Here is a 26,866-nt window from a genome sequence, read left to right as displayed (position 1 = left end):
ATGTTAAGTTTTCTGTCAACATCAACATGTCATGACTGCTAGTAACCACCTGAGGCCACTGTAGTTCGACACGAATTCTTAGAGAGAACTACAGCGCGGCCAAAAACTACAAATCCATACATACCACGCGCACACACCGGAACTCACTTACACTGATTTGTATTCACAGCTGTCTCTGTTTTCCCGTCAATTTGCTGGACTATTTATCCACTTGTTAAGTGGTGACGTGTTTGTGACGTATGTAATACTGTTTCCAGGTCCAAGCCGCCATTCATTTGAGTTGAGAAATCATTCGTTTATGATCACGTTTCATTCCTATCACACATTAAAGTTAATTTTATATAAAATCATAGTTTACACAACACTCTCTGGGCTTGCTGCATAACAAATACCAAAAATTTTACAATTTATAAAACTATGAATCACTTTCTGGCCATCGGATATTAGGCATAGACATATATATTGCGATCGTGATTTTTGAAATTATTAAATCGCTTTGTAAACGTTTATTATTACCATTTCATGAGTCTCCCCATTCAGTTGAATAAAGCGCTTGGACCTGGAAGCCGCTTCACGTGACGTCACACTTAACAAGCGGATACAGCCATTCTACCACTGTTCGTCCATGTTGGTATGTTGTTCTTGATTCACTATCATCATTATTAAACTGCACTTGGATCCTACACCCTTTTTGTTCCCGTTTTCAATCCCCAAACGTGACACAACATGAACAGGAGTTCATGAGTAGTTAAGGATGAGTTAATAGTGATGTGCCCCTCCAAGTAAAGTCATGACATAACTATACACCAACAGCTCATGAGTTCATGTTGGTTACATTTAGCTTAAACTTAAATGTTAATTAATACATTAACAACATGAACTAACAAGTAATTAAGGTAGCCGTTATTTACACATGAACTCATGTGACTCATGTTGTAGTTAAAGTTAATTCATGATTAGTGCATACCTTAACTCATCATTAACTCATAATAAAGTAAGGTTTAGTTTACATATTAATACATCATTATTCATGTGCTGTTATTGTTAAGTGTTACCGATTTTTTTTTTTTCATTAAGAAGGCTCCATCTACAGTGGGGGGCATTACTAATAAAGAGGTCATGTTTTTTTCCTGGGAATAATATTTCTAAAGGAGCTGTTGACATGGAATTGAAGCAATTTTTGGTGAAAACTCAAACTAAAAATAAAAATCTGAAAAATTAGTTGAGTGTAATAACGATGTAATGACATAAGGAGAAAGTCCTCATCTACTGAAACGTATTTAATACTTTATATAAAAGGCTTTTTTGGTGCTGGCAGCTTAAAGATGCCTCTTATTCTTCGAGAATAAGGCCGCATGCGTTGCTCAGATGTGAGTTTCTCACAGACTTCAACAGAGTGTCAAAATCTTGATGCTTCTGTGGGTCTCGTCTATCAAATCTGAGCTTTATTTAGTATTCTCTATTGGATTCAGGTTAGGTGATTGGCTGGGCCATTCTGCAGCTTGATTTTCTTTCTCTGAAAACAAGTTTCCTCTGCTTTTTTGGATCATTGTCTTGCAGAAAAGTCCACCATTTTCATCCTCCTGCTAATGTAGATGTTGGACTGAAGCAGCTGATATTCATTTACACTGCATTATATTCTGGTTATATTCACACACTCCTGCCACACAACTGTGTTTAAACGCCTTATAAAAGTGATTTTGCATAATAGGTTCCCTTTAATACATGAGTTGCAGGCTTGTTTAAATATGATCTGCTCTTTGATGAATGGGGCTTTGTTCTTCCTCAGTGTAATTACATGCTGACATTTGTTTCATTACTAATCGAGACTTTTATTGTTGTGTTTTGTCCTCAGGTGAAGAGGGAACTCGCTGGTGTTTTAATATTTGAGTCGCATGCGAAAGCAGGCACAGTGTGTAAGTGGCAAAATTATTATTCCATGAATTTCGGATGTTAAAGAAGAAGTGAAGCCGTTCAGGACTGAACAGATTTATACAACATAGACCCATTCTGAAAGCGTAACCCTATATGCATTTCTGGAGATTGCAAATTATGTAGCCAAAAGTAAGTATTGCTGCATTTCATCTTTAAAACGAACACTATAGGGTGGTATGACGCCGTTCCTTGAGCTCGGTGGATCTCAGAACTCCCCGGCTGCGGTAGCCAAGGGAACAAAAGGGGTCAGACAAATGCTTGATTGTTATGCATGTTGAATGTCTTTGGATGGTGGGAGGAAACTGGAGAACCCGGGGAAAACCCACACGGACACGGGGAGAATATACAATCTCCTCACAGAAACGCCCACCGGCCTGGTGGGACCAGGGCCGGCAGTGTTCTTGCTGTGGGGCTCACAGTGCTAACCACTGGGCCGCCGTGCCGCCCGATCAGAGGTACAGGAGGAGAATAGGGGAGAAAGGGGGGTTTCTTCCAAACGAAGATAAAATGGACTGAAAACTGTGGTTATTCATAGTAGCTTAGGGCTCGTATGATTGGAAGATAGTGATTAGCTAATACGAGACCAGCCGTGATAAATCATAAGCACGTGATCCTCTCGAAATTAGTTTATGAATAAACCTCACTTAGGGAAGTATGTGATTGGGTAAATCAGTGCTTTTGAAAACACTGTCAGTAGGAATTTAGTGAAAGAAGAGGGTGGGTCAGTCAGTCAGTCGACAGCGGCCTCTTGTGGATTTACATGAGAACAGCAGGCACGAATGGCACTAGTAAGAGAAATTTGCAACCCAAGCTCATTCTGGAAATGTAGCACCGCGGACGTTTCTGGAGACCGCGATTTACATGGCCAGAGGTACGTACGGCCGCGTTTAGTTTTTTTAGAGCGAACGCTGCGGGGCGGTGTGGTGCCATTCCGCTCCTCCTCTTCGCGCTCGACGGCCGACGGCTCGCCTCCGAGTGGAGGGCTTTCCCGATGCAACCGGTTTGTCCGCTTAGCTCACAGCGTTACGTTGGCGGAGCAGAGGCCCCAGAGGAGGAGGAGCTGGCCTCAGGGACGACGACTGGGATCGAGTCCGGGCAACAGCGGTTCTAGAAATCAGGTAAGATGAAAAACAGAATCCGAAAAATAAGGGCAAGAACGTGGCGGGATCCGAAAACGCGGTTGAAATCGAAGACGAGGGCTTTTGCTTTTTTTTTTTTTTCTTGACGGCTTTTGCAAACCGTCGCTTGGGTTTAGGGAAGGAGGAGTAGGAGGAGGGAGGCCGGGTCGGCCGATCCGGCGGCTTTTCGCGCGAGAACAGCTCGGGCGCGAACGGCACGCGCTCCCGAGAGGCGCCCGAGACGCGAAAAAGCGCGCACTACGGCCTCTCGCGGATCCGCGAAAACAAAAACCGCTCGAATACGTACTTCCTGGGACGTATCTCGCGGTCCGCAGAAACGTCCGCGGGGCTACGTTTCCACAATGAGCCCGGGTTGGAAATTTGAGATCTCAAAGAGCATACACAGCGGCCTCTGGTGGATTTGTAAAAACAAAAACTGAAAAAATTTAGCCCCTGCGACGTATTTGGCACTCTCCAGAAGTGTATACAGGGGTACATAATAGGAATGATCCTGGATTGTATTTAAATGACTGCTGTATGAAGATATGTGCGATTGTACTCGAGATTAAACTCAAGCTTAATAACACACAGGCACACACAGACTATGACAAACATGCACTTACACACACAAACACACACTCAGACATACTCTAACATACATATAGGCACTTCCACACACTAACACTCAAGCACACACACTTCCACACAAACACAAACATGCACTCGCATACACAAACAACTTGCGTAAGAGCGTAAACCTGTTGTAACCTTAATTACGCACACAGTTTACTCACGTTTAAGAAAAGTCAATGAATGTCATTATTTCCAGTATGCTAATAAGAGGTGTGTGATGTTGGAGTGATTATGGATGTGTTGTGCTGCAGTGTTCAATCAGGGTGAAGAAGGGACGTCCTGGTACATCATCCTGAAGGGCTCCGTCAATGTGGTCATCTATGGAAAGGTCAGAGCTGAAACTCAACATTCAGAGAGCTGAGCCTTTAATGTGTGATGATAATAGAGAGCAGCTTCTCACTCTCCAGCCAATTACAGTACACACAGACTGTGTGTGTGTGTGTGTGTGTGTGTGTGTGTGTTACGCCTGTTTCACACCGCAAGCGTCAGCGGCGCGTAAGCAGAGCGTGAGCAGCACGTATGTCGAGCAGTAGCAGCACGCAGGCGTTTGCCTTTTCACACCAGCTGCGTCTGCAGCGCGCAGCTCTTCGGCAGCAGCTGCAGAGATCAGCCTATCTCTGTCTATTCTATCTAGTTACCCATGTCTCTCTATTTACAAATACACTTTTTAAACTTTTCATCTGCACCAAGGCCCCTCCTATGCTGTTTCTTTAACCTGCAAATGTTTATTTTACAAATTTTATAGATCAAGTAGTACTGTATGCGTCTCAAGCTAACTTATATGAGAAGTGTCAACAGTCAGAAGACAGTCGCCTGTGATGTCATGTCATTTGTTTTTTGATTATCAGGTTGCTGGAGACCTAATTATAATCATATTTATACAATATAGTTATTATGATATTTATACATGATCAAACTAGTGTTACTTTCTCCGCTTCAGTGATGTCCAGCGGCAGAATAACAGCTCGTTAGTTCATGCTCGTGCAGAGGATGAGACGGACAAAAGTAACCAATGCATGCCATTCTTTTACTTATTTTCGTGTTGTTAGATTCACAGTGCAAACAGCTCCCGGTAGGAATAACTCGAGTGAACATAAAACAAAGCCGATTAAAACTTTCTTGCTCTGCTCAGCTGCACAGAACACAGCGAGCTCACATCATCCAGCATGCGTGCCGAACTACACTACCCACAATACACTTCGCTATGGACTACAAATCCCGTAAATATTCTATTTCCCCTCTCCTACAACACTAGTGTGCAACTTAAGCAAAGCTGATACTAAAATTGTTTTACATTTGGTTTTGTAATTCGGGCCTAAATAAATGTTTGTTGCCGTTTTTAATCGTTTTAAGTTCATTTGAATGACTATATATAAACCATTTGACATTATTAACGCATTTGTTGGGTAAAATTGCTACTTTTTACTGTCATTCAATGTGTTTTGGTCATTATCAATGCACTGTCACTTTAATTGAGCGTGAGCAGCGCGTCAAAAATAGACCCAGCGCCGAAACTATCGCTGCACTGCTGCTTCGGCGACGCTCACGCCTCGCTCTGACGCGCTGCTGATGCGTGCGGTATGAAAGCTCTAATCTGTTAACATGGACGCCGAAAACACACACTACTCACGCTCTGCTCATGCGCCGCTGACGCTTGCGGTGTGAAACAGGCGTTAGGGTGCTTTCACACCTGCCTTATTTAGTTCAGTTGAATCGCACTAGAGTTTGTTTTCCCTCTTGGTGCGGTTCGTTTAGGCGGGTGTGAATGCAGCAATCGTACTCGAGTTTGCACCAAAAGCGGACCAAAAAAGCACTCCGAGACCTGCTTGAAGAGGTGGTCTCGGTACGCTTTTAAATGAACCCTGGAGCGGTTCGTTTGTGGTAAGAATATGGGGGGGAATCATTCTCTGATGGATCGGTGGTTATATTTCTGGAACATAATCATGTCGCAGTTTAGCTAAAGTAATTCACTCATCCTCCAGAAAGTGACTCATGATGGACCTTCGACGCTTGCGATGCATTAAAAAAGTGATTTCCAGCCGCAGCCGCGCTTCATTCTCGAATTGTATATTTTTTCTAAAGTGATATATACAAATTATATAGTATACTATGAGCAGGGATACAATCAGCCAGCGCAGTCGTCCCTCCAAAAGCGACATTTTATGTATGCTGGTTTGTTTACAAGAAGAATGGGACAAAATGACACCTGAAACACTTCATCACTTGGTGTCTTCAGTCCCTAAACGTCTTTTAAGTTTTGTAAAAAGGAACGGCGACATTACAAAGTGGTAAATGCTTTACTGTCCCAACTATTTGTGTTGCAAGAACCAAAGTTGGAGTACTTGTTCGCTTTGAAATAAAACAATAAGGAACACATTAATAATGGTTGTTGTATTGTCTGCAATAAAATACAGGTTTTTTATATGTGTGAGCATGTGCATGTGTGCGTGTGTGAATGTTTTAGAGTGTTAAGAGTGTGTTTGACTGTATGTTTCTTTGTGTATTCAGTTCATTCAGTAGTATTGATTGCAGTGTGTTGTGTTGTGTGTGTTCAGGGTGTGGTGTGTACTCTACATGAGGGTGATGATTTCGGGAAGCTGGCTCTGGTGAATGACGCTCCTCGGGCCGCCTCCATCGTGCTGAGAGAAGACTTCTGCCACTTCCTCAGGGTGGATAAAGAAGACTTCAACAGAATCCTCAGGGTCAGAACACAACGTCAGTCACAACTACACAAATACACTCAACAACAAAGACACACTACACTTAGCTGATGACTGATTATAAAGTTTGTTTGGCATTATGTCCCGGGAGAGCCCTAAGCTCATAAGATCCTCGAGCCCGGGGCTCCCTCACATTTGCAAGGCGAAAGGGGAGTTTGAGCTCAGGTAGATCTGGAGAACTTCCCTGCTGTAGTAGCTAATGAACAGATTGCTTGTAAACCGTGACATAGTTACATCCACAAATGCCAGTGAAAACCACACTATGGCAAATGGAAGCCCTATGTTAACAGTGTCCAGAAGCAACCTCGACTTCTTTGCGCTAATGAACAGATAGTGATTGCTCTTAAGAGATAACTAATTACTAGGATAATTGTACCAATTTGGATTAATCGATTATCTTAAGTTGCATGTTTTTGGACGGTGCAACCCAGCACTGGGAAACACCCATACAGAACCATTCACACACACACACTACGGCCAATTTAGTTTATTCAATTGGCCAACCCAAGCTCATTCTGAAAACGTAGCCCCGTGGACGTTTCTGGAGACCGCGATTTACCTGGCCGGAGGTACGTATGGCTGCATCTAGTTTTCCTGGTGCAACTAGTTTGTCCGGTTAACTTGTCGTGTTACGTCGGCAAAGCAAAGTCCCGGAGGAGGAGCCAGCTGCGGTGACGATCGGGTTCGAGTCCGTGGAACAGCGGTTCCAGAAATCAGGTAAGACAAAAAATAGAGTTCATAACGAGTTGAGCATGCGTTGGAATCCAAAAACTCGGTCAATATCAGACGTGGGCTTTTCTTTTTCTGGACGGCTTTTGAAAATCGTAGCTTGGGTTTAGGGAAGGAGGGTGGCTGGGTCGGCTCGATTGGCCCAGTCAATCGTTCAGTGATTCAGTCGGACAGACAGTCGCTCGACAGCGGCCGCCCACGGCTTTTTACGCGAGAACAGCGCGCGAGGCGTTCGAGACGCAAATAAGTGCACACAGCAGCCTCTCGCGGATTAGTGAAAACAAAAACTGCACAAATACGGATCTCTCTGGACGTATTTTGCGGTCTCCAGAAACGTCTGCAGGGCTACGTTTCCTGAATGAGCCTGGGTTGCCTATAGCGCATGATTGGACTATGGGGGAAACCGGAGCAAACCCACATGAAAACGGGGAGAACATGCAGGTGATAGGTGAATTGATGAACTAAATTGACCGTAGTGTATGAATGTCAATGAGTGTGTAGGGGTGTTTCCCAGTATTGGGTTGCAGCGGGAAGGGCAGCAGCTGTGTAAAAAATATGCTGAAATAGTTTGCAGTTAATTCTGCTGTGGCGACCCCTGATTAATAAAGAGACTAAGCTGAAGGAAAATTAATGAATGAAATGACCATAAAAAATTAACTAACAACTATAAAGTTAACCTTGTCTATTATTTAACCTTTTAGCACCTTAATATGATCATTTATTTAGATTACTGCATCAGTATAAAATAAATTGACAAAATATAACAAATTAACAATGCAAGTAAATCCTAATTGTTCTTTGTTGATTAATGTAATATTTTTACTACACTGTATACAGTGGTAATCTGCATAAACAAAGCAATCATTTAGATCCTGTCAGCATAGGCAGTAGTATCTTGATGCAGCCTTGATGTTGCAAGCTGAGATTGCATCACTCAGCGATGCAACCTCAGACTCAATGCACTCAATAGAGCGAGTGACGTCACTGTGATGGGTAGAGTTAGGGGTGGGGTTAGGTGAGCGCATTAAAAGGCATTGGATGCAGCTCAGATTGCACTGCACCGAGTCTGCAGCCAGACCCCTCTCGCTTTAGGTGACTATTTTTTAAAGTGCAGTGTGAACTAATGGAGACTGTGAACTGTTAAAGGGACAGTCCACCCAAAACGGAAAATTCAGTCCTCATTTACTGACCCCTTCACTCGTCACAAACATCTTTACATGTTCTTCTCTTTTTCTGTTGAACTCAAAAGAAAGATATTTTGAAGAAAGCTGGAAAGCTAGAAAGCATCTACTTTTTCCTACTTTGGAAGCTAATGGTTACAGGTTTCTAACATTCTTCAAAATAGCTTCCTTTGTGTTCAACAGAAATAAAAACAACATGAATTTTTTTTTGGTTAAACCATAAATTTTATGTAAATTAAAGAGTAGTAGCTATAAACAAACATAAAGCCATAAACAATTCAGACTAAATATGAAGGAAAGCCCTGCTGTAACATCAATTTGCGGCTCCCTCTGCTGGTCATGAAGCGTAATTACAACAACACATAACACGTGGCTGCATGTTTCAATGGATTACTTCTCCTCTCATGTGGCGCAGATGGAAATTGGCCCATGTATAAGCAGGAATTTCCTATTTACCCAAATTTTGCCTTAAACCTATGTAGAAACGGTTTTATATTGTCATGCAGCACAATTAATGCATACGGTTTGCAGTGTAAATGCAGATGGAGAGGCGTTCGTTTGATTCCATTCATAGCTGAACTGTAAGTGAGATTTCAGTTCTGTGCTGTTAAATTGCTGACATCTAACACTGACACAACAGTGCTAATCCACCGTCAGCTGAGCACATCACTTCTGTCCACTCTCATTACTTTCCTTTATGTAAACAGCCCACCAAATCTCATCCATATACTGCGATTCATGTATTCAAAACAAGGATTTTTCCTGTTTGTCCAGACTACTTAATTAAAATGAGCTGAAACAGCACAATTCTTGAGTGTTTTGGGACTTAATTGTTTTACGTTCAATCCACTTCAATTTGTTGTATTAACTTAATTGATTTGTGTTGGGACATTGAATGACTTCTGTGGTACCCTGCATTTTTACAGTGTGTGTGTGTGTGTGTGTGTGTGTGTGTGTGTGTGTGTGTGTGTGTGTGTGTGTGTGTGTGTGTGTGTGTGTGTGTGTGTGTGTGTGTTTGTGTGGCTGTGTTCAGGATGTGGAGGCAAACACTGTCCGTCTGAAGGAACATGAAGAGGACGTGCTGGTTTTGGAGAAAGCTAACAACAGGAGCTCCAGTTCTTCTCCTCTCAAGTACAGTCGTTTTCATCTGACAAGAAGTCGTTGTATTTGTAAACATTAGACTAACATTGACTTTGTTAGCGTTTGTTAGCATAGTTTAAGATCTTTGAATTCACATTTTATTAGTCACATACGGAGTCAAACAAAGCCCAAACTTTGAATGGGTTAGTCCACTCAAAAAGAAAATATGAATGAGTTACTCCACTGAGCCAGTGTGCAATGATTGGCCAAACACCTCAAGCATGTGTCAAAATGTAACGCAAGCAGGTCCTCTTTTAAACATTTTACAGGGGTAAGCTTTATTCTGTCTCCATGATTTGACAACAATATTCACTGAACTATAAGCTTTTAAGCAACTGAGTGCAGTTATGCTAATATATCAGATTTATTATGCTAAAATTTCAAAACAGGGGGGAGTTGGGTTTGGGCTGTGAGCCCGTGGTTTTCGTTTCTTCAGTTGTTATCTGAGAATAACATACCTTGGAATGTCACAACCAATCATTCATTCATTTTCTTTTCGGCTTAGTGCTTTTATAAATCAGGGGTTGCCACAGCGGAATGAACCGCCAACTTATCCAGGATACGTTTTACACGGCAGATGCCCTTATAGCTGCAACCCATCACTGGGAAACACCCATACAAATTCATCAGGGCTTAATTTGTGCCGAAACACTCCGGATCTGGCACCTCATTTTACCGATCCCGCTCCTCAACCGGCCTCCTCCCCCGTCAGCTGTGTACTTGAACTTTCTTCCGACTCCCCAACTCTTCACTTTCTTTCGCGACACCCCCGCCTCATTCACTATAGTGCACCTTTCCATCCTCGGGTAACATGTTGGATTCGTAATCCAGATCTGTTCCGGGACCTCGCAATTCACAAAGCCCGTGTTATTCGTTTCTGTAGTTGTTATCTGAGAATAACATACCTTATATGTCACAACCAATCATTCATTCATTTTCTTTTCGGTTTAGTCCCTTTAATAATCTGGGGTTGCCACAGCGGAATGAACCGCTAACTTATCCAGCATTTGTTTTATGTAGCAGATGCCCTTTCAGCTGCAACCCATCACTGGGAAACACCCATACAAACTCATCAGGGCTTATTTGTGCCGGAACACGCCAAAACCGGATTCACCACCTCATTTTACCGATCCCCCTCCTCAACCGGCCTCCTCCCCCATCAGCCGTTTACTTAAACTTTCTTCCGACTCCCCAACTCTTCACTTTCATTCGCGACACCCCCCCCCCCCCCCACTCACTATTGTTCACGACCCCCTGTGCCATCCACCGCACCACTCTACCCCAACACTTTTGTGCGCCGCACCTCTCTATCCTCAGGTAACATGCTGGATCGGTAACCCCGATCTGTTCCGGGACCTCACAATTCACAAATTAAGCACTGACACTCATTCACACTCATACACTGCGGACAATTTAGCTGACCCAATTCACCCGTACCACATGTCTTTGGACTGTGGGGGAAACCGGAGCACCCTAAGGAAACCTGCGCAAACACGGGGAGAACATGCAAACTCCACACAGAAATTCCAACTGACCCAGCTGAGGCTTGAACCAGCGAACTTCTTCCTGTGAGGCAAACGTGCTACCCTCTGCGCCACCGTGCAGCCCGATGTCACGACCAATCAGAATCAAGTATTCTGAGAGTAATAAAGCTTATTAATCCACACCTGTTCACCCAGTAAACAAAATAACCTCAACATAGCACCATATGGCCTCTTTAAGACTACTATAGTATAAGTGTAAACTGAGAATATCAACAACCTCAAACTCCAAATCAAAGTGTGATCTTGGACTGTCTTTCAGGTACACTGTGATGTCAGGAACTCCAGAGAAGATTCTGGAGCACCTTCTGGAGACCATGAAACTTGATTGCCAATTCTCAGAGTCAGGTATACGTACATAGAGTACGAAATATCATGTAAATACACTGCGAATAAACTAAATGACAATAAGTGGGCCTCAAAATCACTGGGATTTGGATCCCGTTTGACTGTGGACACATTTTATATACACACAGTTCTGTCCAAACAGCTTACAAAAGATGATTTTCCTCACTGTTGCCCTTTAAAAATCACATTAAAATGCTTCATGTTACAAATAGTCTTTTCTTTTTTCTCTGTAGATCCTGCTCTGGATGACTTTCTGCTCATGCACTGTGTTTTTGTCCCGAACAGTCAGCTGTGTCCACTGCTCATGACCCAATATCCTTCTTTAATAAAGCCCTACTGCTTTTCAACAAAAACACCACATCAGGTCTCCAGAAACCCTGCTGTAAATTCCAGCTTAAACCAGCCTAAGCTGCTTGGCTGGTTTTAGCTGGTCAGCCAGCCTGGTTTTAGAGGGGTTTTGGCCATTTCCAGGCTGGTTTCCAGCCATTTCCAGCCTGGTGTTAGCTGGTCAGGCTGGAAAATGACCTGCTAAAACCAACTAAAACTAGCTTGACCAGCCTGGTTTAAAGGGCACATAGGTTACCCCTTTTTTCATATTTATTATAAGTATTTTTAAAGTTTTAAAGGAAAGTTTCAGCTCAAAACACCCATCAGAATATTTATTAGAGCTGTTTGAAGTGTCTGTATTATAGCTGGGAAAAGGTTGTAGCTGTTTTTTTGCACTGGGCCTTTAAGGCGAGTCATCCCCGCCCACCAATCCCACGTGCCTGTCAGCAACAAGCCTCAATCGCCGCCCTCGGCTGCCTCAGGAAGCAGATCTCACGTAACGTTTGTGAGAAATACCACAGTAAGAACTTCACCAATCAGTATTTGATATCCCTGCTGAAAAATCCAACTTAAACCAGCCTAGGCTGGTTGGCTGGTTTTAGCTGGTCGACCAGCCTAGTTTTAGAGGGGTTTTGGCCATTTCCAGGCTGGTTTCCAGCCATTTCCAGCCTGGTCTTAGCTGGTCAGGCTGGGAGATGACCAGCTAAAACCAGCTTGACCAGCCTAATCAGGCTGGGAGCACAGCTAAAACCAGCTGTGTCCATCTTAAACCAGGCTGGTCAAGCTGGTTTTAGTTGGTTTTAGCTGGTCATTTTCCAGCCTGACCAGCTAAGACCAGGCTGGAAATGGCTGGAAACCAGCCTGGAAATGGCCAAAACCCCTCTAAAACTAGGCTGGTCGACCAGCTAAAACCAGCCAACCAGCCTAGGCTGGTTTAAGCTGGATTTTTCACCAGGGATGCATTTTTTGTGGAGTTGCAACAATGATTTCACGCACACACAGCTCAGACACGCAGACACACACACACACACACATGGCACATACACGTAGCATGACACATACGCACATACATAGCGTAGACACACAGGCAGACACATGTGCGCATGTTTTAAAACATGTTAAACTTGTAAAACTCACTCTTGATCACGTCTGATGATGATTGATGATCCTAGCAAAATGAACAGACCTTTTATTCCCGGTTGCTTTGCGCTCGTCCTGTCTTGTCGATATGATTATATGCATTACTATGGAGACATGTTAATGCGCGCAGCTGTCAATCAATATTGGTGGGCAGCGGGACCGCACTCCTACGTAAAGTCGCGGTTGATCTGAAAACCGCATCAATTGGTCTACCGTATTTATGTGGTAAAATAAAAAAAAAGCACTGTGTGTGTTTATTTCACCCCAATATGACAGTATATACACTATACCTACACACATGTCTGTCCAAACAGCTTGAAAAGTAGATTTTTCACCATAGGTGCCCTTTAAGATGGACACAGCTGGTTTTAGCTGGGCTCCCAGCCTGGTTAGGCTGGTCAAGCTGGTGTTAGCTGGTCATCTCCCAGCCTGACCAGCTAACACCAGGCTGGAAATAGCTGGAAACCAGCCTGGAAATGGCCAAAACCCCTCTAAAACCAGGGTGGTCAACCAGCTAAAACCAGCCAAGCAGCCTATGCTGGTTTAAGGTGGTTTTTTCAGCAGGAAAGAAAAATAAATGTTTATTTATTTAACCTCTGGCCATCAAAGATATACAGTTGAAGTCAGAATTATTAGCCCCCCCGTATATTATTTTCCCCCAATTTCTGTTTAACGGACTGAAGATACATAATAGTCTTAATAACTCATCTCTAATAACTGATTTATTTAACTTTGCCATGATGACAGCACATATTATTTGACTAGATATTCTTCAAGATACTAGTATTCAGCTTAAAGTGGCTTAACTAGATTGAATAGGCGAACTAGGGTAATAAGGCAAGTCATTGTATAACAGTGGTTTGTTCTGTAGACAGTCCAAAGAGCACGTTGTCTTCCTAAGTAAGTCTTTAACGAATAAGAGAGTCGCTGAACCCATAGTTTGTGCTTGTGTTTGAAGTCCTTAGCGCTCGTGCACTTATCACGCTCAGGCGTCCCAGGGCAGTGAACAGGAGCGGATGGATTACACTCTCAATAACAAGCGCAGGGTGGTGCGTCTGGTGTTACAGTGGGCCTCCATCAACACGGACCACCTGCAGGAGGAGGACAGCTCCTTCAGCTTCATACAGGTCTGCTTTCTCTCTTCCCACGTGTTTTTAGTAGTTGTTGTTTCGTTTATTTCGATTTTCGCTAATACTTTATCTGTTTGTTAAGTCGTGATGTTGAAATACTCTTTTCAGGTCCAAGCCGCTGCATCTAACCACTTTTTAGTCACCGTTTTTTGTGTAGATACTTTAAATGTTAAAAAACTTAAGAAATGTGTGGTCTATATATATTATATATATAGAAATTATATATTGAATTTACAGATATGGTACTACAAGCTGGGCCATTTACATGGATGGTTGTTGATATTAACGTCCTGTTTGTGGCACATTAGCATATATGTGAGGGGGCAAACTTTTCAAGATGGGTGGTGACCATGGTGGCCATTTTGAAGTCGGCCATCTTGGATCCAACTTTTGTTTTTTCAATAGGAAGAGGGTCATGTGACACATCAAACTTATTGGGATTTTGACGAGAAAAACAGCAGTGTGCTTGGTTTTAGCATAAATTTATTCTTTCATGAGTTATTTACAAGTTTCTGACCACTTATAGAATGTGTTCAATGTGCTGCCTATGTTTGCCTTTGAGAAGTTGAACATTATAATATTCTATTCTAAAAGATATCACCTACAAAAGCTAACATGTATTCTAATATCATATATAAATCAAATAAATAAACAAACGATGAGGCTATTTATTAAGAAATGAAATGCAATATTTATTGTTTATTAGAAATGACAAAAACATACTTTAATAATATTATTAATAATATTAATGATGATGATGACAATTAAGTAGGATATTGCTTATTTATTTATTTTTTATTTTTTTGTAAAGTCTACTTTTTCAATTTGAGACATGTAAACCACTGCAGAAATGTAACCAGCAGGCCCATGTCATATACAGTACAGATATTTAATAAATAACCCACTATAAATGAAAAGTATAAACGTATGCTTTTTGTTTTCACAAGCTTTTGAGACGTAACATAAATTCTGCTTTTAAATATTAGGTCACCTATAGCTTTCGCCATGAGGCTGTGTTCAAAATGACATCAATGTTTTCAAAGTGCACTGCAAAGGGAACATAACTGTAAACGTGAAGATCGCTAAAACTGAACTGTACAAATAGCTTGGAAGCAAATTACAGAGAGACGGCCTTAATGCTTTTTACTTTTAATAATTTCAGTGGGGGGGGGGGGGTAAGTGGGAATAGAACACAGCCAGGAACTATGTTTCTAAATATAGCTCCAGAGGTGTAGTTGCAAGTGTACAAGTTTGCGACAGAGTTTGCGAATATTCATATGAGCAACGAATTTGGGAAATGGCAAATCAACAAACTATGTTTGTAACAACAGAACTTGCAACCTTAGTTGGCTAACAATGGTTTTGGGAAACGCACCCCTGTCTGGTTTAAGAACCTAGAAAAAAAAAAAAAGTCTTTATTCGTTTTGTTTTCTTGTATTTTTTTTTTTTTTCAAAATAAAAAAATTAAAACCAAATAATTTTTGAATTGATCATGAAAAAAAGCCGTTTTTTGATTTTCGTTTTACAATTCAACAACCAAAATCAAAGACCGCATTGAATTTCAATTTCTGTTTTTCCATTTTAAAGCGAAAATCAAAAGCGACTCATTCATTAATTTTCTTGTCAGATCCGGGTTCGCCACAGCGGAATGAACCGCCTACTTATCCAGCAAGTGTTTACGCAGCGGCAACCGATTCCTGGGAAACATCCACACATACACTCATACACTATGGACAATTTAGCCTACCCAGTTCACTTGTACCCCATGTCTTTGGACTGTGGGGGAAACCGGAGCACCCGGAGAAAACCCACGGGAACGCAGGGAGAACATGCAAACTCCACACAGAAATGCCAACTGAGCCGAGGCTCGAACCAGCGACCTTCTTGCTGTGAGGCGACAGCACTACCTACTGCGCCACTACTTCGCCCTCAAAAGCGACTCATTTTTCGTTTTTCAAAATCTGTTTCCAAAATAAAAATCCAATGAACAAAAGATACACTGACCCGACCCCTTAATATTTCTTTATTTTTGTCAGGAGTTTGCACCCTTCTGTGTGCTCCTCAGCTCCCTCTGCTGGAGGTTTTTGTTATGAGCCCAGTCTGCAAGCCTCTGAACATTATTGAATCTTATTTTATTGAATCTTGATTCTTTCCTGACAGCATTATCATCATCAAAAGGAGGCCCTACACCATGATAATGAATTAGTTTCAGTTGTCCAACCTCTGTATATCTTTATCAGGATCTAAGATGACTTAAATTGTGATATGAGATTTTTGTCATGTGGCCCAGCCCTAATTCATAATGCACAGTTCAGTCTGTCAGTCGGAGTGTGTTGTTCACTGCAGGAGTTTTATGAGATGGTGTGTGAAGACTCCAGGCTCACTCCAGCCCTGAAGGACCATCTGCCCGAACTGGAGAAGATCATCAAGCAGAAGTAAGAGCTCACAGATCTGAGGTCATTTTAACACGTTTCCTTTGAGCATATTCATGAGTCACGACCCTTTATTCGCAGCTCAGATGACGGCAGACCCTCTCAGAAAAAGGTGAGAGGAAAGAAAGAGCATTTTCTGTGGCGTTTGCTGAATCTGTGTGATGTGATAGTCCTCTTTCTCTCGCTTATTTCAGCACAAAGTCCTGCTGCGTCAGTTCAGCACAGGGAACGACAGGCTTCAGAAGAGACAGCCCATCAAAAGCACAGACGAGAGTGAGTCTGGAAGCCCTCTGCAAAATCCATTTATACAGGTTAAGTTAGAGATGAAGTACATCCAGGAGGTTGTTATCACAGAATAAAGCCCTATAGATAGCTAGATTCAATAAGCACGTGAACCAGCGTGTTGTATTATTTGAAGCGATGTATTAGTGTAAGTGTATTGTTTTTGGTGTAGTCCTCTTCAAGGTGTACTGCAGTGATCACACCTACTCTACTATCCGTGTGCCCGTGTCTGCATCCGTCAGAGAGGTCATCGCTGCTGTATCCGACAAACTGAGCTCAGGAGACGATCTGCTGCTCATCCATCTCAACTCAGCTGGAGGTCAACACACACACAGACACACACACACATTTATATATTGTATTGTACTGTATTCGTATTGTTATACTTGTGGGGACATAAGGAAAACATGGTACACACACATACTTTTATGTGTGGTTTACAAGGACTCGCCATAGGCATAATGTATTTTATACTGTAAAAATCGCTTATTATATGTCCTTACCCTACCCCTAAACCCAACCCTCACAGAAAACCCATTTTTAATAAGTGTGCATTTATTTATTTATTTATTTTTATTTATTTATTTATTACGTTTTATTTATTTATTATATTTTATTTGTTTATATAATATGTTTTATTTATGTATTTATTTATTATTATGATTATTAATTATTATTTTTATTTTTTATATACTTATTATTACGTTTATATTAATTTATTACACTTTGTTTATTTATTTATTTATTAAGTTTTATTTATTTATTATTTTATGTGTGATTTATTTTTATTAGTTTATTTATTATATTTTATTTATTTAGTATGTTTTATTTATTTAATTAATTATTATTATTTTTTTTATATTTTTATATATTTATTTACTATGTTTTATTTATTTGTTTATCATTATTTATATTTATCATTTCATTATTTTCATATGTATTTGTTATGTTTTATTTATTTGTTTTATTTATTTATTTAGAATACTTTTTTATTTTATTATTTTTATATATTTATTTATTACGTTTTATTTATTTATTACATTGTATTTATTTATGTATTTATGTATGTATTTATAATGTTTTATTTATTTATTTATTTATTTATTTATTATAATTTTTATTTATTATTTTTAGATATTTATTTATTACATTTTATTTATCTATTTATCTATTAGGTTTTATTTATTTATTATTTTATTTCTTTATATATTATGTTTTATTTATTTATTTGTTATTTTTGTATATTAATTAATTAATTTATTTATTTATTTATTTATTTACTGTTTTGTCCATGGATTTCTATGGACATATTGTAGAAACTTTTAACTAAACTAGAGGATTTTGCCAATTAACTAACTGAAGAAAATGAAAACTGAATAAAAAAATAAGCATAACATAGAAATAAACGTGCTAACCTGAGGTAAATTAAAGACATGCATTGAGAAGGAGTGCAAAACATTAGTGAACATCAACAGATCACAAAACAACGCAAGATGGAGTCTTCCAGAAGTGAAGATGATTTTGTCGTCTTCTCACACATATCACAATTACGAAATAAACGAAACAACGAAATAAAATACCTTCATTTAATTTGACTAAACAAAACATTATACAGAAATAAAATAGAATAATACAGTTGTTTTTTAATAATATATATTAATTAATAATATAAAAAATATATATTATATTATTATATTATATATATTAATATATGTATATTAATAATATGTTAATTAATTAATATAATTTTTTTTTAATCTTTTTTAAATATTTCCTAAATGATGTTTAACAGAGGCAGGAAATTTTCACAGTAAATCCTATAATATTTTTTTTCTTCTAGAGAAAGTCTCATTTGTTTTATTTCGGCTTGAATGAAGTACGTTCCTAATTTTTTAAAAAACATTTTAAGGTCAATATTATTAACCCCCTTTAGCTATATATTTTTTGGATAGTCTATAGATCAAACCATCGTTTTACAATGACTTGCCTAATTACCCTAACTTTACCATAACTAACCTAGTTAAGCCTTTAAATGTCACTTTAAGCTGAATACTAGTGTCTTAAAGAATATCTAGTCAAATATTATGTACTGTCATCATGGCAAAGATAAATACTTCCTTCTGTTAAACAGAAATATAGGAAAAAAATATACTGGGGGGCTAATAATTCTGACCTTAACTGTATGTTATATTTCATTATAGGGGCACTGTGATAGCATAATAACCAGTGGCTTAAATGTTTGATAGCTGACATCTGTTCTAACACACTCTTTAAAAGCATCTAACTCGCGTATTGATGAGTGTGTGTGTGTGTGTGTTTGTGTGTTCAGATAAAGAGCTTCTGAAGCCGTCTGATGTTTCCATCTTCTCATCTCTCAGCATTAATGGCCGTCTGTTCGTCTGCCCGAGGGACCAAATCGACTCTTTGGTGTGTGAGAGGCTCTGCATGTAAACACACTCACACACACATGCAGGATCAAACATACGCTGAGGTATTGATTGGCTGATTAATTGATCAGTTAATGGGCTGTTGGTGTAGACGCCGCTGCCCGAGCAGGAGGGACCGTCTGCAGGCTCCATGTCCACGTTTGAGCTCATGAGCTCTAAAGATCTGGCCCATCAGATGACCCTCTACGACTGGGAGCTCTTCCACTGTGTGCATGAGGTACAACACACACACACATACACACACACACTTGTCTTAAAGAAATAGTTTAAGCTTTCTCTGTTAACTTGGGGTTAATTCTGGAGCGCATACGCCTGAAAGTGTGAGCAGACAGCCGATCATTTCTTTGAAGACTGCTATTCTAGTCACTCTTAGTGGATGTGTGTGTGTTGCAGCATGAGCTGATCTACCACACGTTCGGCCGACATCATTTTAAGAAGACCACCGCCAATCTGGACCTGTTCCTGCGGCGCTTCAATGAGGTGCAGCTGTGGGTGGTGACGGAGGTCTGTCTGTGTCCCGCGCTCAGCAAACGAGTGCAGCTCCTCAAGAAGTTCATCAAGATCGCTGCACAGTCAGTCCAGCACGACTTCACTCTTAAACGTGATGTTATTCAGCACGCTGTTCATGATTTTAACTTGTTGTCAGACACGTAAAGGGGAGCTATTATGCAAAAATCATTTTTATAAGAGATTTAGAATATATCCAGCCTCTAATGGTACAAATTAATTTATTCTATTTTTTATAATCAGACTTGACTAAAACAGTCTGCAGAAACACTTTGATTGACATTCTCCCTTTGTAGGTGTCATCAGAGAGGGAAAGCCCCGCCCACTAGTGACTATCTCACCCTCATTAGCATAGGCAGCCCTGAGTGAGAAGCACGTCTTAGTTTGGTGTTTTCACCGGCTGAAGACTAAGAGGATTATAAATGTGGAGTTTTGGGATGCACAAATGAATACTGAAATCTCTAAAGACTGACGCATTCTGACACACTTCTTTTGAGATTTGTTTGAAGATTTTGCTAGTCTTGTTTTTGGATCTGTCACTATGCTGACACAGGTGTTTGTAGCCCCGCCCTCTTTTGAAAAGAGTACAATCTCATTTGAATTTAAAGTGACATTCACCAAAACGCCACAATTAGGATCAAAACCTAAAAGGGGCAATTTTAGAGAGTTATAAAACATTTTCTGTGTGGTATTTTGAGCTGAAACTTACAGAAAGGGGCAAAATAGCTTCCGTTTAAAGAGTCAATCATGAAAAAAATAAATTCTTGTTAATTGTGGTGATTTATTTAATGGCAGTGGATGGTGACAGTTTTTTTTTTTTTTTTTATTAAAAATGTTTTTGGTTTTTTTGTTTTATTAAAAACTGCTTTTATTCTAGCCAAAATAAACAAATCAGACTTTCTCCAGAAGAATTTTTATTATTATTATTATTATTATTTATTTATTGTATATATTTATTAAGTATTTATTTTTATTTGTTTATTACGTTTTTTTTTATTTATTTATTACGTTTTATTTATTTATTTATTATTATTATTATTATTATTATTATTATTATTATTTTAAGACATTTATTTATTACGTTTTATTTATTTATTACATTTTATATATTTATTTATTATGTTTTATTTATTATGTTATTTCCTTATTTATTATGTTTTATTTATTTATTTATTATTGTTGTATATTAATTAATTTATTTATTTATTAATTTATTCACTGTTTTGGCCATGGATTCCTATGGGCATATTGTAGAAACTTTTAAAACTACAGGATTTTGCCAGTTAATTAACTGATGAAATTGAAAACTGAATAAAAAAATAAGCATAACATAGAAATAAACTGAGGTAAATTAAAGACATGCATTGAGAAGGAGTGCAATTTGAGTTTAAATCAACAGTCACCAAAACGCCACAATTACGATTAAAACCTAAAAGGGGCAATTTTAGAGAGTTATAAAACATTTTCTGTGTGGTATTTTGAGCTGAAACTTACAGAAAGGGGCAAAATAGCTTCCGTTTAAAGAGTCAATCATGAAAAAAATAAATTCTTGTTAATTGTGGTGATTTATTTAATGGCAGTGGATGGTGACAGTTTTTTTTTTTTTTTTTTATTAAAAATGTTTTTGGTTTTTTTGTTTTATTAAAAACTGCTTTTATTCTAGCCAAAATAAACAAATCAGACTTTCTCCAGAAGAATTTTTATTATTATTATTATTATTTATTTATTTATTGTATATATTTATTAAGTATTTATTTTTATTTGTTTATTACGTTTTTTTTATTTATTTATTACGTTTTATTTATTTATTATTATTATTATTATTATTATTTTAAGACATTTATTTATTAAGTTTTATTTATTTATTACATTTTATATATTTATTTATTATGTTTTATTTATTATGTTATTTCCTTATTTATTATGTTTTATTTATTTATTTATTATTGTTGTATATTAATTAATTAATTTATTTATTTATTTATTCACTGTTTTGGCCATGGATTCCTATGGGCATATTGTAGAAACTTTTAAAACTACAGGATTTTGCCAGTTAATTAACTGATGAAATTGAAAACTGAATAAAAAAATAAGCATAACATAGAAATAAACTGAGGTAAATTAAAGACATGCATTGAGAAGGAGTGCAATTTGAGTTTAAATCAACAGTCACCAAAACGCCACAATTACGATTAAAATCTAAAAGGGGCAATTTTAGAGAGTTATAAAACATTATCTGCGTGGTATTTCGAGCTGAAACTTACAGAAAGGGGCAAAATAGCTTCCCTTTAAAGAGTCATTCATGAAAAAAATATATTATATTTCTTGTTAATTGTGGCTATTTATATAATGGCAGTGAATGGTGAGTTTTTTTTTTATTAATTTTTTTTTTTTTTAACTGCTTTTATTCTAGCCAAAATAAAACAAATCAAACTTTCGCCAGAAGAAAAAATATTATAGGGAAATGCTATTAAAAATTATTGAATCTGTTAAGCATTGTTTGGGAAATGTTGGAAAAAGAAGCATAATCCCAGCAGGGCTAATCATTTTGACTTTAGCTGTATTTACATGTATTTGTAATTACACATTGGTAACCATAAGGACATCACCTCACTGGTCTAATTGGATCTCAAAGCAAATTGTCCCTCCATAAACAATTTTATTTTGTCTTTCTTCACTGATGAAAATGTCAGTAAAGCTTTTTGTCATTCAAAACCAATTTTCATTTATTTTTTGTCTAGTCTGCATGAGTGAAAAAATGCTGCTGATGAAAAATGTGACAAAAATTATTCGTCGACGCCATGAACACCGGTGAATGCATTGTAGAGTGTGTGGTGTGTGTCCAGGCTGAGCTTCTCTAAATGTCCTGTGTTTGCTCTTTTCAAGCTGTAAGGAGTTTAAGAACCTGAACTCATTCTTTGCCATTATCATGGGTCTGGGAAACCCTGCGGTCTGTAGACTCAGTCAGACATGGGAGGTAAGTGTTCCCACACACACACACACACACACACACACACACACACACACACACACACACACACACACACACAATGTTGGTTTTGGTGGTTTATGAGCCGTTTCTATTGGTGTAATGTATTTTATTCAGTATAAAAATGCTTATTACATGACAAAAAATATTATTTTATTTTATTATTTTTTTTTAATTAGCGTTACTAGAATTACTAGCATGTCCTCATAAACTACCTTAATAGAGTACTAAGTCATAGCCATGTCATTATACAAATATATTTCCTTGTAAACCACCAATACACATATGCTATGTTGGTTTTGGTGATTTATGAGCACTCTCCATAGGTGTAATGCTTTTTATACAGTATAAAAGTGCTTATTACATGACAAAATATGTTTTTAAGCTTATTGAGTTAATAGAACACAAGGCATGTCCTCGTAAACCACCTTAAGAGAGTACAACTAGTTCATACCCATGTTATTATACAAATATCTGTCCTTATAAACCACCAAAACTAATATACACACACACACACACACACACCATGTTAGTTTTGGTGGTTTATGAGCACTCTCCATAGATGTAATGTAATTCATACAGTATAAAAGTGTGTATTAGATGACAAAATACATTTTTAAGCTTATTGAGTTACTAGAACACAAGGCATGTCCTCGTAAACCACCTTAAGAGAGTACAACGAGGTCATACTCATGTTATTATACAATTATCTGTCCTTGTAAACCACCAAAACCAATACACACACACACACACACACAAACACACACAAACCATGTTGGTTTTGGTGGTTTATGAGCAATAAAGAATGATATATTTTCTTTATATGTGACAGAAAAGTACAAGATTGTTCCACTTCAAATAAGGGTTGACACAAAAGTAATCTAAATGTAATCCAGAAGTAGTCAGATTACATTCCCCTACATGTGTAATCAGAGCGATCATATTACTGCCTACAAATTTTGTCATGTAACTCGTGTTCAGTAACTGATTATAATTTATAGTTACTCTACACACACACACACACACACACACATTTTATTACACACAGAGAGATACACGAGTGGTTTTACCTAGCCACGTTTAATCGACTGAGCATCTCTCACAGAAGCTGCCCAGCAAATTCAAGAAGTTTTATGGAGAGTTTGAAAACCTAATGGTAAGTTGATCATAGCGATATTATTGACCAGAGCCGGCCATGACAAATTTGGTCAAACACGGTGTACTCAAAAGATCTGTTGTCTTTCTCTTTTCAGGATCCCTCCAGAAATCACAGAGCATATCGACTTACAATGGCCAAGCTAGAACCCCCCATCATCCCCTTCATGCCCTTATTAATTAAAGGTGAGTTTTTTACCAATATTTATTGGGCACAGGCTCTCTGACAGCTTTCGTGGACGAAAGTGAAGACCGGGGGGTGTCGAAAACGAAAGTGAAAACTGGGGGTGGGTCAGGCAGGGATATTGTCATGGTCGAAAGTGAAGTGCTGGGTCATTTGGGCCCCTAATAATATCTCTGGGGGTCCCAAGACTGCATGGGAACTTAGAATCAACCTAACCCCTACACCTCCTCCCCCTAGTGGCACCCCTGCAGTAGTGCTCATTTTAAAACTACTACATTTGGAAATAAATTCATTCATAAAATATTTATTTCAAGCATTTCATTGAGTAGAAGCAAAGAATGTGAAGAATTAATGTTTGCATCAACATCTGTGTGCTTGCAGACATGACTTTCACACACGAGGGAAACAAGACCTTCACTGACCGACTGGTCAACTTTGAGAAGATGGTGAGTTTCCAAAGACTCTTTTCCATCATTTCTGACACTATTTTAACTTGTTTAACGTGTGTGTGTGTGTGTGTGTTTCCAGAGAATGATTGCAAACACAGTCAGAATCATAAGATACTGCAGAAGTCAACCATTTGGTAAGAAAACAATTCAATTCATCTTCATTTCTATTCTAACCTCTTACATTGTAATCTGAGGGTGCTTTCACACCTGTGAATTGATTCAGTTGTTCCGAAACAGAGATTACAATTGTTACATTGTTGCTCTTTGCTCTTGGAGCGGTTCGCTTTCACACTGCAAAGTTTCTAATCGGACCAAAAGAGCTAAAACAAGTCACGTGCGAGTAAACTGTCCTTACATTGGTCAGAGTGTCAGGGTTTATTTTGCAGCGTCCCGCTCAGCTGTCAGGAGAGGTGGTGGTTTGGTGGGGATTGACAGGGTGCGTGCGCGCGACATGTTTGAGGAGAGACGCGGTGGGGAGGGGTGAGAAGTGTGCGCGACGATGCCTATTTGAGGGAGGGAGATGCAAGATTACCGGGAGATCATCACTCGTTTGTGGGCATCCGGAGACTCGCGAAACTTCCCGCCCTACTCATAATTCTCTCTTCATATAGCCGTAAGCCTATTACATATCCAAAAACACTGTGATATGACCGCACTCGGATCGGATCGCTTTCTCACTGCAATCGAACCGCTCCAGGGTTCGTTTCAATCGAGCCGAGACCACCTCACTCAAGCGATCTCGGAGCGAATACTTTGGCGCGGAACAGAGCGTGATTGCCCTGTCCACATATGCCAAACGAACCGCGCTAACTGGGCAAACGAGACACGTTCCGAAACAAAAGTGTAGGTGTGAAAGCACGCTCAGAGTGCTTTCACACCTAGACCACCACCTCTCCTGACAGCTGAGCGGGACTCTGCTAAGGCCGTACTCACACTAGGTACAGTTGCCTCAAACCGGGCCAAAGCACGCTTGTCCCCCCTCCCGTCTCCCCCAACGGCCCGGACTCACACCACAAGTGGGCCTCGGCAAGCTTACGTCATCGCTGCTGCGCTGTTCAGTGAGAAGCGCTCTCTCACTCAGCAGCACAGCGGAGATTTCTCTAGTTATATCGTTTCAGTCGTTTGTTATGCAGTGACATGCAGTCAAATATTTCGCCAAACAGTCCTTAGGGATGCGGTGACACGCAGTCAGATATTTCGCCGCAGATCCGCCACTTTTGGCGCTCATAAACAATCATAAAGCTCTCGTGCTGCAGGAATGAGGAGGTCTGCTGAAGCCGTGCAGCTGACGTGCAGTGAGGAGATCTCGTCTTTAATAAACTACGGCAGTTTGCGTTCACTGAACAGTAAGAATGATTAATAAATCCATATGAAACAGCCCCTTTAAAAGTCCCGTCTCGCTTTCAGTTTCTGGCTTTGGCGCGTTTTGCACTCACACACAAGCGTACCGCACCAAAGCCCAAGTGATCCGCGCTCTGGCACACCTCTTCCAACCGGGCCAGGGCCGGCCAAGTGAACCGTGCTTGAGCCCGATTCAGCGCACTCACACTTCTCAAACAATCCGGGAAACGGGCCTGGGCACGGTATGGATGGCAAAGTGTGAGCAGGCCCTTAATAAGCCATTTAACTCTGACCAATGTGAGGAGAGTTTACTCACACGTGACTTGTTTTAGCTCTTTTGGTCCATTTAGAAACTTTGCAGTGTGAAAGCGAACCACACCAAGAACAAAGAGCAACAATGTAACAGTTTTAATCTCTGTTTTGTAACAACTGAATCGATTCACAGGTGTGAAAGCACTCTCAGACAATGTAGTCGTATCGTCATATCTGTAATACACTTTGTTAACATTTGTTTTAACTACCTGCGAAAAGCAGCAGATTTAAATATGCGTGCAATAGTAATAATAAAAATAGCTATAAATGTAAGTTTTCTGAAGAAAACGTGAGCGGCGCAACATCACAATATCTCTGCTTCTGAACATCATAGAGACCTGGGAATTGTCGTTTTTGACTAGCTACAAGCTAATATCGAATAACTAAACACTAAAACATGCTGCAAATCCATATAAAGTATGCTAAGTTACTTTAAAACATGTTATAAACTTTGTCAAAGGTTAAACTATTACTAAAAATGTCCTAACTGTTACGTTTGCCCGATTAGTATATTGCTATAATCAAGCTAGTACCAGATTTAAAAAGGCATGCAATTATAATAATAATAACTATAAATGTATGTTTTCTGAAGAAAATGTGAGCGGCGCAACATCAATATTTCTGCTTCAGAACATTATAGACTTCTTTTGACTCATCAGTGTAGCATTGACTAGCTACAAGCTAATAATGAATACTTGATTGGACATGATTTGAAAAGGCTTACACCAGTCTATATAAGGTCCCAGGGTTGACAGTGCATGTCAAAGCAAAAACCAAGCATGAAGACAAAGGAACTGTCTGTAGACCTCCGAGACAGGATTGTTTC

General features: G+C 39.3%; 1 protein-coding gene across 5 annotated transcripts in view; it reads left to right on the top strand.

The window, feature by feature from the left end:
• Positions 1-26,866, top strand: part of rapgef4a (Rap guanine nucleotide exchange factor 4a) — an 88,146-nt gene that overhangs the window by 56,589 nt on the left and 4,691 nt on the right. For all 5 annotated transcript variants that reach the window (XM_068223530.2, XM_021478818.3, XM_073912441.1 and 2 more), the window contains 19 exons: positions 1,856-1,916; positions 3,938-4,014; positions 6,242-6,388; positions 9,350-9,447; positions 11,260-11,345; positions 11,579-11,657; positions 13,789-13,939; positions 16,289-16,377; positions 16,456-16,486; positions 16,569-16,647; positions 16,829-16,975; positions 18,986-19,083; positions 19,195-19,320; positions 19,497-19,675; positions 22,497-22,587; positions 23,705-23,755; positions 23,853-23,940; positions 24,320-24,384; positions 24,467-24,521. In XM_068223530.2, coding sequence (XP_068079631.1) covers positions 1,856-1,916; positions 3,938-4,014; positions 6,242-6,388; positions 9,350-9,447; positions 11,260-11,345; positions 11,579-11,657; positions 13,789-13,939; positions 16,289-16,377; positions 16,456-16,486; positions 16,569-16,647; positions 16,829-16,975; positions 18,986-19,083; positions 19,195-19,320; positions 19,497-19,675; positions 22,497-22,587; positions 23,705-23,755; positions 23,853-23,940; positions 24,320-24,384; positions 24,467-24,521 — 1,798 coding nt within the window. The remainder of the gene's footprint in view (positions 1-1,855; positions 1,917-3,937; positions 4,015-6,241; positions 6,389-9,349; positions 9,448-11,259; positions 11,346-11,578; positions 11,658-13,788; positions 13,940-16,288; positions 16,378-16,455; positions 16,487-16,568; positions 16,648-16,828; positions 16,976-18,985; positions 19,084-19,194; positions 19,321-19,496; positions 19,676-22,496; positions 22,588-23,704; positions 23,756-23,852; positions 23,941-24,319; positions 24,385-24,466; positions 24,522-26,866) is intronic.

Source organism: Danio rerio, chromosome 9 (genome assembly GCF_049306965.1).
Source record: "Danio rerio strain Tuebingen ecotype United States chromosome 9, GRCz12tu, whole genome shotgun sequence".
Taxonomy (NCBI): Eukaryota; Metazoa; Chordata; class Actinopteri; order Cypriniformes; family Danionidae; genus Danio; species Danio rerio.
The sequence above is the reverse complement of the archived record's forward strand: the minus strand, read 5'-3'. Positions and strand labels throughout refer to the sequence as shown.